The sequence below is a fragment of the Vidua macroura genome, chromosome 2 (assembly GCF_024509145.1).
Source record: "Vidua macroura isolate BioBank_ID:100142 chromosome 2, ASM2450914v1, whole genome shotgun sequence".
Lineage (NCBI taxonomy): Eukaryota > Metazoa > Chordata > Aves > Passeriformes > Viduidae > Vidua > Vidua macroura.
Genome location: NC_071572.1, coordinates 23747003 through 23761385, shown reverse-complemented (window position 1 = coordinate 23761385; position 14383 = coordinate 23747003). Strand labels below are relative to the sequence as shown.

The window sequence follows — 14383 nt, the reverse complement described above, 5'->3', positions numbered from 1 at the left end:
CATATTAATTGGTGTTATTTGTCTCATTTCCTATTAATTCAGGTTTTGATCCAAGGTTTATTTATTTTTATTTTTTTTTTAAATCTGGGAGATTTCTTTTGTCATGAAGGTTCCTGTGCATGTTAAACACACTACAACTATTTGTCATTTTATCCTTCTCACAGCTGGAATAACTGGTAAAAGTGAGGTTTCCCAAAAGAGAGTGTAAAATCAAGAGTGCATGGAAAACTGGGGAAAGTTATTCAGATTACACAACAAAATTCTGATTTGCCAACTCTGTTTGTATTTCTGGCCTTTATGCCTTTGGTATAATGCATGTATAAAAAGTGTATATATATAGATATATATATATATATATATATATATATATATCCCATGCATTTAATTTTCCTCATTATTAGTTATTATTATTCATTATGATTTTAGCCCTGCCTCTTCAGAAGGCTGTAGCTGCAACATCCAGTATACAAAAGAAATGCTAATTAAAGTACCTTTGGGAGGAGAATGGAATGAAAGAAGGTGATATTAAATATTAATCATAAGAAACAAGGCAGGAAGATTTTTAAAGGTGGAAACGAATAAGAGTGTGTCTGTACCACAGATTATGGTAATCTGTGATGGCACAGAAAATTAATCTGCACTTTCACACAGAGATCCTTCTCTTCTCCTTTATTTTAAACTCAAGATGGAGTTATTTTTGCCTAATTTAAGGAAACTCTGCCTTAATGATAAGGACCTAACATGAGAGATCTAATGTTGCACCTGTTTTTCATCTCTTTCCTAAACATTAAGCATAATAATGTGTTTTATTACTTTGTATTTCTGTAAAACTCTTCTGTTACTAAAATTCTCTGTCTTTAGTAAACATATTTTTCTATCTTTCAGTCTCTTCTAGTAGCAAAGATTCCTCTGAACTTCTGGCACAAAAAAATGCAATCCTCATCCAAGAGTCTGGTGAATTTTAAAAACCAGGCATTGCCATGCTCAGAGCCTTGCTTTCTCACCATTCATCCCTGAACATGCAATACGTGAAAATCAGAAAAGTTGCCTGAAATCAGTTTGACAAGGGGAGGTATCATCAAACCTCTAAAAAAGGTAGTCTGAAAGTCAGAATCCCAACAGCAGACATGCTATCTGAATATGTTCCCATTATTCTTAATTATAAAGGTGTTTGCCTGGAAGAGTCTATGTTCCACACTGTTGCCTGACAACAGGTTTCATATAATGGAGCCCTGCTCTCACCAACCTGTCACTGCTGCCCACAACTTGCTTCTTCCAGCTTTTCAAAAACAATGCTGCCAATGTTGAAACTGATTGTTGAGGATCAGTTAGTTTGCCCTGAGATGTTTGCCAGACACAGTCAGTGCAATCCACTGTTTTACAGAACATCTTCTATACAATCAACCAAGCTGTTTCTACTGGAAAAAGGACAGTAAAGCATAACCAAGCCTAATGTAATAGAATGCAAAACTAAGAAGTTGGTTAGAAGATTTGAAAACAATGCAAGGAAATAATAAAAAATTGGTTTATTTCTGCTCAGTTTCAGCCTCAGTTTTCTGTTTCAGATTATTTCTGTCTTTTTTCCACGAATAGGAAGGGTTATTATAACATCTCTGACACATTCTCCTAACGAAAGTTAATGGTCAACTCATCTGCCAACTTAAATTAAAGATACATTCTTCTTCTGAATGGATTTTGTTTCCCCTCCCCTGAGCCCTCTTTATAGCCCAAAGTTGTTCAGATGTAAATTACAGTTCAGCACCAGCCCCACCTGTACCCCCTTTATGCTCACTTACACACCCTTTTAATTAACATAACTGAAATTTATCATAATGTTGTACAGTGCTTATTAAAATAACTAATGGTACTAAACCCTTCCAATATATTGATTATTCCAACCTTTCAAATATCATGATACTACCAATCTCACAATACTATTACATATTTTAAACAGCTAGAGATACTGGCATCAGAGGAAGGGAAGTGAGATAGGATTTCTTTTTTCTTTCCTACACTATGAAACTCCTTGGCAGTCAATCAGCTGGGGCTAGGACCCAGTCCCGGGAGACTTGCCTTGGCAGTGAACGCTGCAGGAAAAGTAGGATATTGGTAACATCTTCTTTTTAAATCACCTTTTCCTGACATACCGTGGTGAGAGAAAGGAGAGTAAGGATGTCCCCAGCCACCATATGCCAACATTCTATCTCTAAAGGCAAAGTCACACCGGCAACTCTGCAGGGTATGGAAGAAGCTCTGTGAGAATTGAGGACGACTGACTAAAACAGGGAGTTACTACAAAAGGACAAAGAATCAATGCTAGAGACTCAGCATTATGCTAATACTCACTCACCCTGGTATCGCTACTATTTAGAATCACAATGCTGTCACAGAATCAGCATATTGCTCATCAGAAGGATGAAATGGGCATTAAATAGGTTTAGGGAATCTGCATTTCCCCTTTATAATGCTGATTTGCACAGGAGTACCTCTTTTGTCTCCAGACTGAATTTGATGGCTCTCTGCACTTTGTACCCTGACCTAGCACCACCTGCCAGCCCGGCAGACTTTATGGTACACATCATGACTGCCTTAGGACTGAGAGGTTTTACAACAAAAGATACTTGCCACATACAAAGATTTTCTGACAATCCTACATCTCGAGCAATTCTGCAGGATGACTGAGAAGGTGGGTTACAGAATATACTGAAACATGATAGAAACTAAAGCCAGTCCTTTAGTTTCCTCCATTTTAGATTTCAGGTACAGCACTGTCACGTCCACTTTTAGCTACTGTTTTCAATGTAGCAAGCTTACCTATCAGCTCACATTCCAAAAATCACATATTTCAAAACAGCCACTGTTTCTCAGTGCTGTCAGTGCCAATAACTGCACTTTTGCCTCAGGAGCAATGCATGCCCTTTATTCTCACGAGGCCCAAATACTAAGGATCCACTTGACTACCTTGTATTTGAAGCAGAAACTCAGACTGAGACTGGCTTAGTTTATTTCCTGAGTGTTGGGTTAATTTCCTAATTGCTTGTAGATTAGTCTCAGCTGATGTGTAGGCTCAGGAAATACTGATTATGGTTTGTGTGTGTTCTAGAAAAGATCTGAGTCCACATGGTAATGCCACATGTAGGTGCAAGCACGCCCAGTTCACAGTGGGAAGGAATGGGTTGCAAAAGCCTACTTGGCTACCTCTCCCATTCTGAAGTACATTTATATGACTGATGCCAGCAAGACAAATTTTCTGCTGTCCATTTTTGTTAGGGATTTAATATCTCACAGAAGAAAAATATATAGTATTTAAAGGAAAATTAACAAAAAGGTATTCCCTTGTCAGCAGCAAAGATGTACAAAAACCAGTGTTAAAAAAGACTGCACTCACTTATTCATCAGCTTCTGCTTCTATACAAGTCAACCCTGAGAATAATAGTTGCAGAATCTCCCAAAATGATCACTGCTAGTGGTGTGGGTGGATGTGGCCCATCAACAGCAGTAAAAACATATTGCTTTAAAACAGAGAAAATACAGGATGCTGCAAGGAGACAGAGAAGGAGGATTCCCCTTCAATCTCCCTGGGTAAGATAAAATACTAAAGAACAGTTACAAATACAATTAATTTAAAAATACAGTTAATAAAAAAGAGCAAAGACACATCATTTCACTAATTTTTAGCTTATTGAGAAATCAAATGAGCTTATATTTCATTTATAAATTTGATACAAAGCCAGTCACTAGTAAAAATTTCTCAAAGCCTGTTCTAAAATTAATTTTAGAGCAAACTAATGGTCACTCCTGTTAGCATGCAGTAACAGCAATGCATTTTGTGCCCAGTAGCAGCTTCTATAGTAACTTTGGAGAAGACTTTTCATGAATAACAAAGACAATGAATTTATAAGAGTGAAATTCTGACCAGACTCAATTGTGAAATGTCTCTGCACCAGCCACATTATAAATTCATCTTTCTATATATATTAATGGTATCCAATTTATCTCACGTACCAAACCAGAACTACAACTCACCACTTCAAAATGATGTGCTGTCCACTCTATATAATTTATGATACTTCAGAAAAATTGAACCCCTGAACTTCACTTAGACAAGTACTTCTATCCCTTTGTTGTGCCCTCTTTCCAATTTCTATACCACATTTTTTGCATTTCATTCATATAACTGCAAAACACCTTTCTTAGCTGTCTTTTACACCTATCCAATGCTGTTGATTGTTGAGCACATTGTAAAATATTATTAAATAAAAAAGAGAAACAGGTTGTAGCAAAAGCCCAACTTCCTCAGCTACACCCCCCTACTTCCATTGGATTACTCCAGGTTCTGTCTAGCTGAGCCTTACGGACTGAAAGCTCATTACTGTTTTGGGGCACTATCTGTACTTCCAGACCACATCTTCCAGTACAGCTTTGCCTGAAAGGAATCTCCATTACATGCTCCATAAAACATGACCAAACATAGTAAATGAATGTGATATGTATTACAAAAGCATATGTCTAATTTGAACATAAATTCTAATGTAGGTGTATTCACCGAGGAGTCATGGTTGTTATGTTCCACTCAGCAACAATATCAGGAAAGCAGCTTTCATGTCTGTGGGTTTAAACTTTGTTGTTGTTGTTCTGGTTTGGGGTTTTTTGGATGATAACAATTCTTAATATAGCATTTTTCACCCCAAAGCAAACAGTCTCTGGGAACATTTGGCTAAAAACACAATGGACAGGCATTTGCAGGTCCCCAAGCTGCCTAAAGGCATCACACATTTTCATAGTGCTGGGAAAGAACCACAGGCAACAAATTCAGGACTATGTTATCTGTGGGCTATTTGATCTCCTTGCTTATGGAGACCTGTTTCATCTGTTTCATCTGTTTCAAGTGCAGGACAACATTCCTGGTTTTCCTCCATTTGACTTTCCTCTGCCTGAGATATCTTCCCTTTCTGCTTACGTTATTCAGTCTCAGCACTCGCTGAACTTTATATTCTGATTCAGGTGCAGCTCAAGGCCAAGTATAGGTAACACTAAACACTGTTGATGCCCTTCCACCAATGCAATAAGCAACCTACATTTCTTCAGTGTGAATGTCAAAAATAGCCTCAAGTATCTGAATTTTACAGAATGTTAAGAGTAATACCTTGCATTCTCTTTGGTTTTTAAAGAAAGCTGGAGCTATGGGAACATGGAGGAAAATCTTGCTTATAATTCCTGCTAGAAGCAGGAGAGTGGAATGAAATGTTGTGAATTTTATTTACCATTTATGGCAAGGCAAATGATGCCTTGTGCACCCACTTTAAAAGAAGAACATTTTGATTCATTTCTTCTAAAGATCTAAATGTGTAGGACTATACCTGAGTGATAAACAATGGTTTATAGAGCAAATGCACAATAAAATGAAGATTCAGGAGTGAATAAAAAAGGCATACCTAATCAAACTGATAAAAATTAGGCGAAACTTGTCAAGTTCTTTGCATGATGTGTGTCTGTCTCAGAGTTTCCCCTTTTTACACTAATGTGATTACAATGAACTGACATAAACTCTGTTTGCAAAGGAGTTGCCAACAACATTGCATCAGTTCTTTTCTTATATCCCTCCCTACCACACAACAGTATGAGGATTTCTGGGGACTTCTAAAAGTTGGGAGATTCTTACTGCAAGGTTTGGTTCACTTCTGAGGAGTAAATTACAAATTCTTCAGGTTACTATCAGCTGAACCAGGGATTCACACAATGCCAGGAAGCTAAAACCAGAACACTAAAGTGTGGTTACATATTTCAAAAGGACATAAACATAATTTCACAAGCAGAAAGATGACTTTATATCTGGTGTGACTATGGGTCAACACAATTTCCTTTCTCTAGAAACGCCAATGTCACTAACAGCAGCATCCCTTACTCCAAATTTTGGCTAAAAATGAGAACCCAATTTTCAAAATAACTTGTGTTAAATTCTATGGCTCATGTATGTATGTGAGAGGCCAGGCATAATCATAGATTCATAGTCCTTATTTGTTTTGAAATGTATTAGTTTATATTAATCTCAAAATAAATTCATTAGGTTTCTGAAGGTTTACTCTCCATACCTTATTCATTTCAGTAGGAAGTTGCAATGCAGAAGCTGTTGCAATACATGCCTGCATATTTCATTGAGACAATCACTTTATGATCAGTATTTTGTATTTTACCTAGAGATAGATGAGCAGAACAAGAAAGCTTTTCCTCTGAAACTTTTACTGTACAAAGGAAAATATTATACAAGATTAATAATACGTACCTTCTTTATCATCATGACGTATGATTGCATCCTGTATCATATCAGCGAGATTAAAACAAACTCGTTGATTCTTTCCATGTTTCAGCTTCTTCCCGTAGCCCTCCCGTTTCTGGAAAGCTTTTTCTCGCTCGTAGTACGCCTTTATTTGGTCACAGCGCATGCGCTTGACCAGCCGCTGCCGCTGGCCGAGGGGGAGGGACTCCAGCAAGCACTGCTCAATTTCCATCTCATGGGTCCGAAAAACATTACATAGCTGGAAACAGCCTGCAAGGAATTAAACACAAGCAAATTTAGATCTTGCTTTCAAATGTGCCATGAAACCTCCACCAATTATTTTGTTGTTCTAACCGTGTGCAAGTCCATCATGTAAGCTCCTCCTACTTGACCAAGGCTGACTACAGAGAGTCTATGTCATTATCATTTACTTTTTGAAAATAACACATCACTCATTCTGTTAAATCACTGATGCATTTTTTAAAAGCTGGCTCAGTTTGTATGAACAAATGTGAATAGAAAGAAGTCTGAAAGTTCAAGTGTGAGATGGGCAAAATACCTAAATATTTCAGTACAATTCAAGTGGCTAGTATTTGCTTACAAACAAGAAACTACTATGAAGACTAATGCTAGTTTGATGCCCATACCTCTTTTTTATTCATTTTCATCTTCCTTTAGGTTGGCAAATTCCTGTATTCAGTGATAAGAAAAATTATAGTATCATCCACATCCATCAACAATGTGCCCACTATCCCGCACTAAGGCGATTCGATGTGGTGGCTACAGACCACCCCATCACTTCTGAATCCCATGTTCTACTTTATGTATATGAAGTTCCTTCATATGGGGGCTAAGGGCTCAAATTTGTAATTTCTAAGGGCTGACAGCAGCCCAGATGAAGGAGGTTTTCTCTCCGCAGTTTGAAGTAAGACCTCTTGAAGGAAATACAGACTCAATTCACCTTGAGTAGTTAAGAAATACCAAAATTAGCCTCACTCTGCAACTCAATAAGCAGGTTTTTTTATACCTGTTTTGTATAGTCACATCATCAAAGGATCCCTACCTCATTGAGGGCACACCCGAGTACTGCTGACTAAATGACCACTTTGTTTTCTCCTTGTGGTTTGACATGTGTTTAATTTATTGAAATCCATTCAAACCCTGCTCTGAAAGCACAATTAACAATCTCCTGACAGGGTTTTGTAAAGCTCATGTCATCACAACACATAAAAGTATCATAAATATTTATTTATTTTCATTTAAAAAAAGGACAACAGAGTATTCTTATCTACATTCTCTACAAAGGAAGTGAAAACCAAAGATTTTCTTTTTAAATTACTCACTGATTTTGGGTGTCCCATTCAAGAACCTTGTGTTGTTTTTTTATCATGTTTTGTTTGCTTTAAAGACATAGTATTCTATAAACTATTATGTATCACAATTCCATAATAAAGTATAAAATGATAGTCTTAGGTCTGCATGCAAATAATTTTATAAATTCTATGTATAATGTCATTTATTTATTTGCTAAATTATTTGTTATTTCATAAATTACAGATAATACAAATATTATATATTTTATTAAATATTATGTGTATTCACTATAAACTACAACCTATGGTCTCAAACCAGACTTCAAGAAACTCTGGAACACACATTTATCCAAAAAAGTGCCCAGAGTGTGTCATTGGGAAACTCCATGACAGAAGCGGACACAGAATACAATTCTACAGGTCAAGTTAAGTCAATTACTTTTAACATAGGCTACCCTCTCTGTATAATTTCTGTTCCTTTCTTAGCATGCTCTTCTAATTAGAAGAAAATTAGCTGTCAAACTAAAAACTGGATGCAAGTATTGGCTTGCATTAAGGCAAAACACAAACTCTTTCTTCTTGCATGTCAAAGCCAACAACTCCTGCTGTATAACACAAAATTTTCCACTTGACCTTAAATTATATCTTATTTCATAACAAAAATTATATGTTTAATTTCTTTTGTTTCCTTGTTGGAAGACACAACAAAATGAAAGGGTAACTCTGTAACACTGCAGAAGATGTAACTTTATTCTTGGCTTCAATCCCAGCACTCAGAGCATTCAATCCCACAGAAGAGCAGCACTCAGACCATCCTGTTCAGTCTGAGGTAATTTGCAAGTGACATCTTTTTCTCATGATAGGACTGCAGAATAAGCAAACTTCAAATCTTTGCTGTTAGAATTGTTCTGCTGTGTATAAAATATTTCAGCAGCCAAGCCTTTAGGCTTGTAACACCCTAAGTTTACACCCTAACACTTCTAAATGTGGCTATAATGCCTGCCAGCAAGGCTCATAGCCACAGAGGGAAAACCCACTCACTGTGTTAAACCGTGTTTGCCTGCAGCTGGGAGCACACCCCTGCTCTGCTCATTCCTTCTCCTTCATGAAGGGAAGAAGGGGCAGCCATGCACTGGAGCTCCAACAGGCTACAGCTGAACTTGCTGTTTACATTTTGAGAACTCACCTGAGGCTGAGAATTGTGGCTACTATCTTAGTCATAGCTGTAACTCTGCACTGTCTGCTAACCAAAGACTTTAATGGTAGCTTTGCTTTTCCTCAGCTTAGCTCATGGGCAGTCTCTGTTCTTAGGAGGAACTGGTAGTGTTTGCTGCCATATCACAAATGATATGCAAGCTGTAGGACATCTTCGCCATCACACCGCTCTCCTCTTCCAAGGCAAGAAATCAAACAAATCAGCTCAGTGTCTTGGTCAAACACAGCACAGCAAAGATGTTCTCACAGGAATATTCCAGTTTCAGGAAGGATGTTCCTGGCTTAGCGTCCTCTGCCTCTCCACTTTCAGCTTGTATGAGTCTTTGACTATTGGCCCTATGTGGAAAAGTGCTTGACTACCACAACTGGCCTCACAAAGCAGTTCCCAGTGTGTGACTGGGAAAAAGACAAAGCAGTTCAGGCCAATTGAGAAAAGGCCTCTTGATCCATCTGGTCACTGGTCTCAGCTGAGAATTAATGAATAGAAGATGAAATTTATTTTCTCAGCAGATCTGGAACCTGATACACCTGATACACAACAGATCAGTATCTGACTGTGGATGTAACAGCTACAGGTCAGCAACCTCATTAGATTAAGCCTTGATTAAGAAACAGTATAAATGCAGACAAGGCAAACTCCCTGAACCAATCTTTCAGGCACTCATCTCTAAGGAATGTACCATTGAGTCTCAGTTTTAGAAACAGGCAGAGCTCTGCTCTGTGGTCCTACTAAGCAGAGTAACTGGTGATGGCACAAGAAGCAGAGCTTCTTTCACACCTCAGGAGAGCTCACCTCAAACACAGGATGATTATAGACATGCTTCTGGAGGAAATTCTGTGGATGGCTTAATACACATGAAGCATGGGGTAATTCATTAACACTGGATCAGATAACTTCGTCTTGTCTACCAGTCTTGAAAGCCTCTGTTAATGGATTCTACAAGTTGTCTGGGTAAACTGTTTAAGTGCTGCACTGACTTCTATCAAAAATGCCTTGAGCTCTTTTGGTGGCCATTATCCCTTGTTACTACTATCACTATTGAGAAGACTTCAGCTTTGTCATTTCTGCTAGTTGTCCTGGTTGCCTCCTATTGCTCTCATCCTCTTGCCTCAGTGTCCATCTTAGACTGGTGGGATCAAGACCACATATTTGTAGATGCAGCTTCAGTAGCCACAAGTAGCAGCAGACAATAAGTTCCCTCCATCTGCTGGCCAAACTCCTCTGAACATAGTCCCCTGTGTGGTTTGCTTGATTTATCGTCAGCACATATGGCTGGCTTCCATTCAACCCTGTGTCCATTGTAACCCCTGTACACTCTTCAGCAGGATTGCAGCTCAAGTCATTCAGTTCCCAGCCTGTACCAAGGTATAGGGTTAGTCTGCCTCAGGCATGAAAAATATGCACTTCCTCTCTTGAACTGCTCAAAGTTTCTATCAACCCAATTCCCAGGATTAAGCTCTCCCATTTGAAGTATGCCAACTACTCTGTCCTAAGTGAGCACTGCCAACAGCAGCAACAACTTCAGCTGTAAAGAAATCCTCCAGGAACAAATAGCTGCTAAAATCCACAACTTTATTAGGCAGATGTAAACAGTTACTGCTTAGAGAATGACAACTCAACCACAGTTAGACTCCAAAGAAAAGCTATTAGAGCCTCCTGAAAAGGTAACTTGTGCAGCAGGTAACATGTCCATCCTTTCCTTCCCCATATATGGGAAAACTGGCACAAACTGCCACACTGATTTGGTATAAGAACACTATATGACCCCCATTCAACAGCAGAAATAGATGGAAAACATGATCTCAAACAGAGCTGGTTTTGAGCGTGCTACTCAGGAGACAGTATGGTAAAGATTTGTGGATAGGGAAAAAGGTTGCCTTCTGAATATATTTTCTTAAGAGTTTCTATCTCATGACATAAAATACCAGATTTGAAGATTATTTCATGTGGTTCTTGCCTCAGTGCCTGACAAATTACACTAATGTATAAAGGCCACTGTGATGGTCATGGTAGTCTGCAGTGGAGAACACCTTGCAATGTCACCCACGAAAAAGCTGACAAGGTTTACTGGGTCATTATTTATTTAATGGGATGTTCTGGACAAAAACGACTAGATTAAACATGATTGTCAGTATGCATATAGTTTTAAGGTCTGCATCTTCTGTATAAGCACACAATGTAGAAACCTCTATAGAACACTGAAATATCAAAACCAGAGAAACTTTTACCATATTACATTGATTACTAATTAGTACAGGACCACCATCATTACCACTGTAACCAACAGAAAAAAAAGTGTTTCAATGATATTTGCTAGGGAAAATCTGCTTCATTGACTGGGTCTGCCATGCACCATAAGAAAGAGAAGAATTGCTGCTTTAAAACAACAGCTTCATAAAATTGTAGCAATTTACTCGCAATCGGAGAGTATGACATCCACATCACAAGACAAATTGCAGTTTGATCCTGCCTGTATAAACAAGAGATTTCTGAGTAAAGAGGAATGGAATTCAATTTGCTTTGAATTGTCACTGGTTCTCACTGTGAAGATGAGAGAAGGAATATTTTGTGACATTACAAGCACCAGCTCCTGAACAAAATGAAGAGCAAAGGAAGGGTGATGGGACATAAACAGAGAGGAAGAATGTGATTGTTACAGAAATATTCTTCCATCTTCTGAAGGTGATTTGAGCTCATGTAACTTTACAGTATGCAGGGACATTTTTGCCATATCTCTTTTCAGAAACCATATTGATATAGCTTTCCCTTATACTGCTTCTTATGGCTTTATGTCTAATAACTTTAGTCACTTGGTCTGGCATTTAAATTGGGAGACTAGTCACCCTAAAAACTGCACCTCAGATGGTAATTCACATTACATGGGGGTGATTATGCCCCTGAATAATCTGGGTGACAGGTCAAGAGGCATTTCCAGAAAATAAAGCTGAATGCCTACATACATGTGCACACAGGCTCACCTCTCTGCTCAGACGTATTTTATTTTGAAATTGCATGTGACTTTTCATTAAAGGCAAGCAAACAATCAAACTTTTGACATTGTTTAATGCAGCAAGCATCTCAAATAAGGTGACATGGAATGAGGGTGCATAATGCTTAAAATTACAAATTTCGAAATAATAAGAGACATGCTTACCTTTATTTATGCAAACATGATGATTTTTATGCTATTTTAAACAATGAATAATTAAAGTTATGGGTATTTGAAAGACTATGGTCTCTATAGCATTGAAACAAAATGTAGAGGATTTAAAGTACCTGGAAAAATGGTAATCTGAGATTCTGAGAATGTATGCTGCTACCAAAACAATAGTCTTTAAGCAGTTTAATCTCACTAAAGAAAAAAGGGTAAAAAAACCCTCCAAAATAGATACAGTGTTTAGTTTGGGTCCTCTGACACTTAGCCCTTACCTTGGTCTATTCTTGCTAAAGATATGATATCAGACCACTTTCACAACTGCAATTAAACATCTACATTCTAATTTAGATAACTGAAATAGTCCTGAATTGCAGACAGATAAAATATTTCAAAATTTCAACAACTTCAATAAAGCTTTAAATAGATTAGCATTCATTCAACAAATTAAAAAAGTCTTTTTTTTTCACAAAGACAGTACTATTGTACAACATTTTTAAAGCTGGCTAGCTAACCATAACCACACTACTAACAAAGATATGTGGGAAAGGCATGCAATGAGCAGCAAGTGCTTTGGCACTTACAGATTCAGATACACAGATGGTGTAAATCAGTGCAGCTTCATCCAGTTCAAAAAGCTACATTGATGTGCACTCCATGTTTGCTAACAGTAGTCAGACCAGAAATTTAAGCACTGGCCCTTTTAGTAATGCACTTTGCTGTTATACATAAAAATGACATTATTATACAGGAGGTTTTTGTTCTACCAACAATGCATATTATTTAAATTTATTATGTTGAATTAGAAATAACAATTTATTAGTATTTATGAAGCTGAGATGACTTTCTTATGAAATCAGTGATATAAATACTATAACATAATTGAAGCCATTGTGTCTGAAATGCAGATCAATACATTTTTTACAGGTGCTCTCTTCAGAAATCAAAAGTTACTATGTATTTTCTACAGATATTACAGTTTCCAAAATAAATGTGGCTAAGAACAGCCACAGGAAAAGCTAGCTTAAATCCATCTCAAATTGAAACATTAAGGTCAGCATCAAAATACTTGGATTTGAAAATCTTTTGTTCAGCACAGGGAAAATTACTTACCATTTGAACAGCCTCTCCATTAAATTTATTAAGCTGTGAGTGAAGCGTGGTGCTTGCAACCACTCAGCCTGACTTCCACAGCTGAAACCCTTCCATCAGGTCAGTACGGATCTGCTCACTGTAGCAATGGACTTCATCCTTTTCCTTTTTTCTTGTTTTCCCTTCCCACCCCAAAAGCAGATAATCATGAGGGAGCAGTATAAATGTAAACTATTTACCTTGTAAAGAATGTAAAGAATTCAATTAATGCCAAGTCCTCTGAGAATAAATCACATTGCAGTAAAGGAGCTGATGTGTTTTTACTATTCTTGGCTCCACAGAGCTTCTTTTAGATGTAATTAGAAAGTTAGGGCTCTTAAATGACACAATAAAGCTTCCTCAATTTCTGCTTAACACCCAATTCTGTCTTTGCTGAAGAGCAATCCTGAGCGCATTCAGGCAGCCACCCTCTTATAAAACCCTACTCCCGTATGCTGCTCTTCAAGAGCCTTTCGATGTGACTAGACTGGTAAGTAGGAGCTGCAATCAATTTCCAGCTTGATACCAAGGAAAAGTTACTTATGAGAAGCTATTTATCAACTCTACAAGCTTCCTAATAGACTCTATTATCTATCTATCAGCAATTCAGTGAAGTTACACTGGCATTTTCTAAAAATTTATTATATTTAAATCAAAGAACCAACTAGTTTGGGATCTTGCCATTGTAGTGATAGAAGAAAGTCTGAATAATACCTAATTAAATATAACAGAGGGCTCTGCACTGTCATTTGTGATTTATGCCATGTAGCAGTCTGTGACATACAGAGATTTTATGTTCTAGGTAAAATTCATTAACTGTTTGCCAGCTTATTCAACAAAAGCAGCCAAACTGCTTGCCTGTGCATTAACCTTCAGTGTAATGAAATACAGGTTTCAAATACATATGTATGGGGTTCTTCTCATTTTTTAGAAACACAAAAAAATGATTTTCATTTGTCTGTTTTTGATGTACAAGGAATTCACAGGTATGAATGGTCTGAAAGAAAGTCTGTATGTCCCAGAGCAGTAGTCCTCATCTGTGTATCACATCCAGAAAATAAAGGAATGCAAGCAAAATGATCTGGTCAAGCTTATACTGTTTATTTTGGTAAAGCTGCTATCTCCATCTCCTTTCTGCTGCCATTATCCTTCTGTACTCCCTTGGAGGATGAGACAAAGGTACAGTCTGAATTCCCACAAACCACAGCATATTTCAAGTAATTTCTCCTGCAAACATCAGAACCTTTTGTGAAACAAACTAAGACACCATTGTCTGCTCTGGAGCACAGGAG

The 14383-nt window shown here is 37.6% G+C and overlaps 1 protein-coding gene across 1 annotated transcript in view; it reads right to left on the bottom strand.

The window, feature by feature from the left end:
• The window catches only part of MYO16 (myosin XVI), a 354523-nt gene that overhangs the window by 252870 nt on the left and 87270 nt on the right, over window positions 1–14383 (bottom strand). The window contains exon 2 of the mRNA XM_053971244.1: window positions 6284–6547. Coding sequence (XP_053827219.1) covers window positions 6284–6509 — 226 coding nt within the window. The 5' untranslated portion in view covers window positions 6510–6547. The remainder of the gene's footprint in view (window positions 1–6283; window positions 6548–14383) is intronic.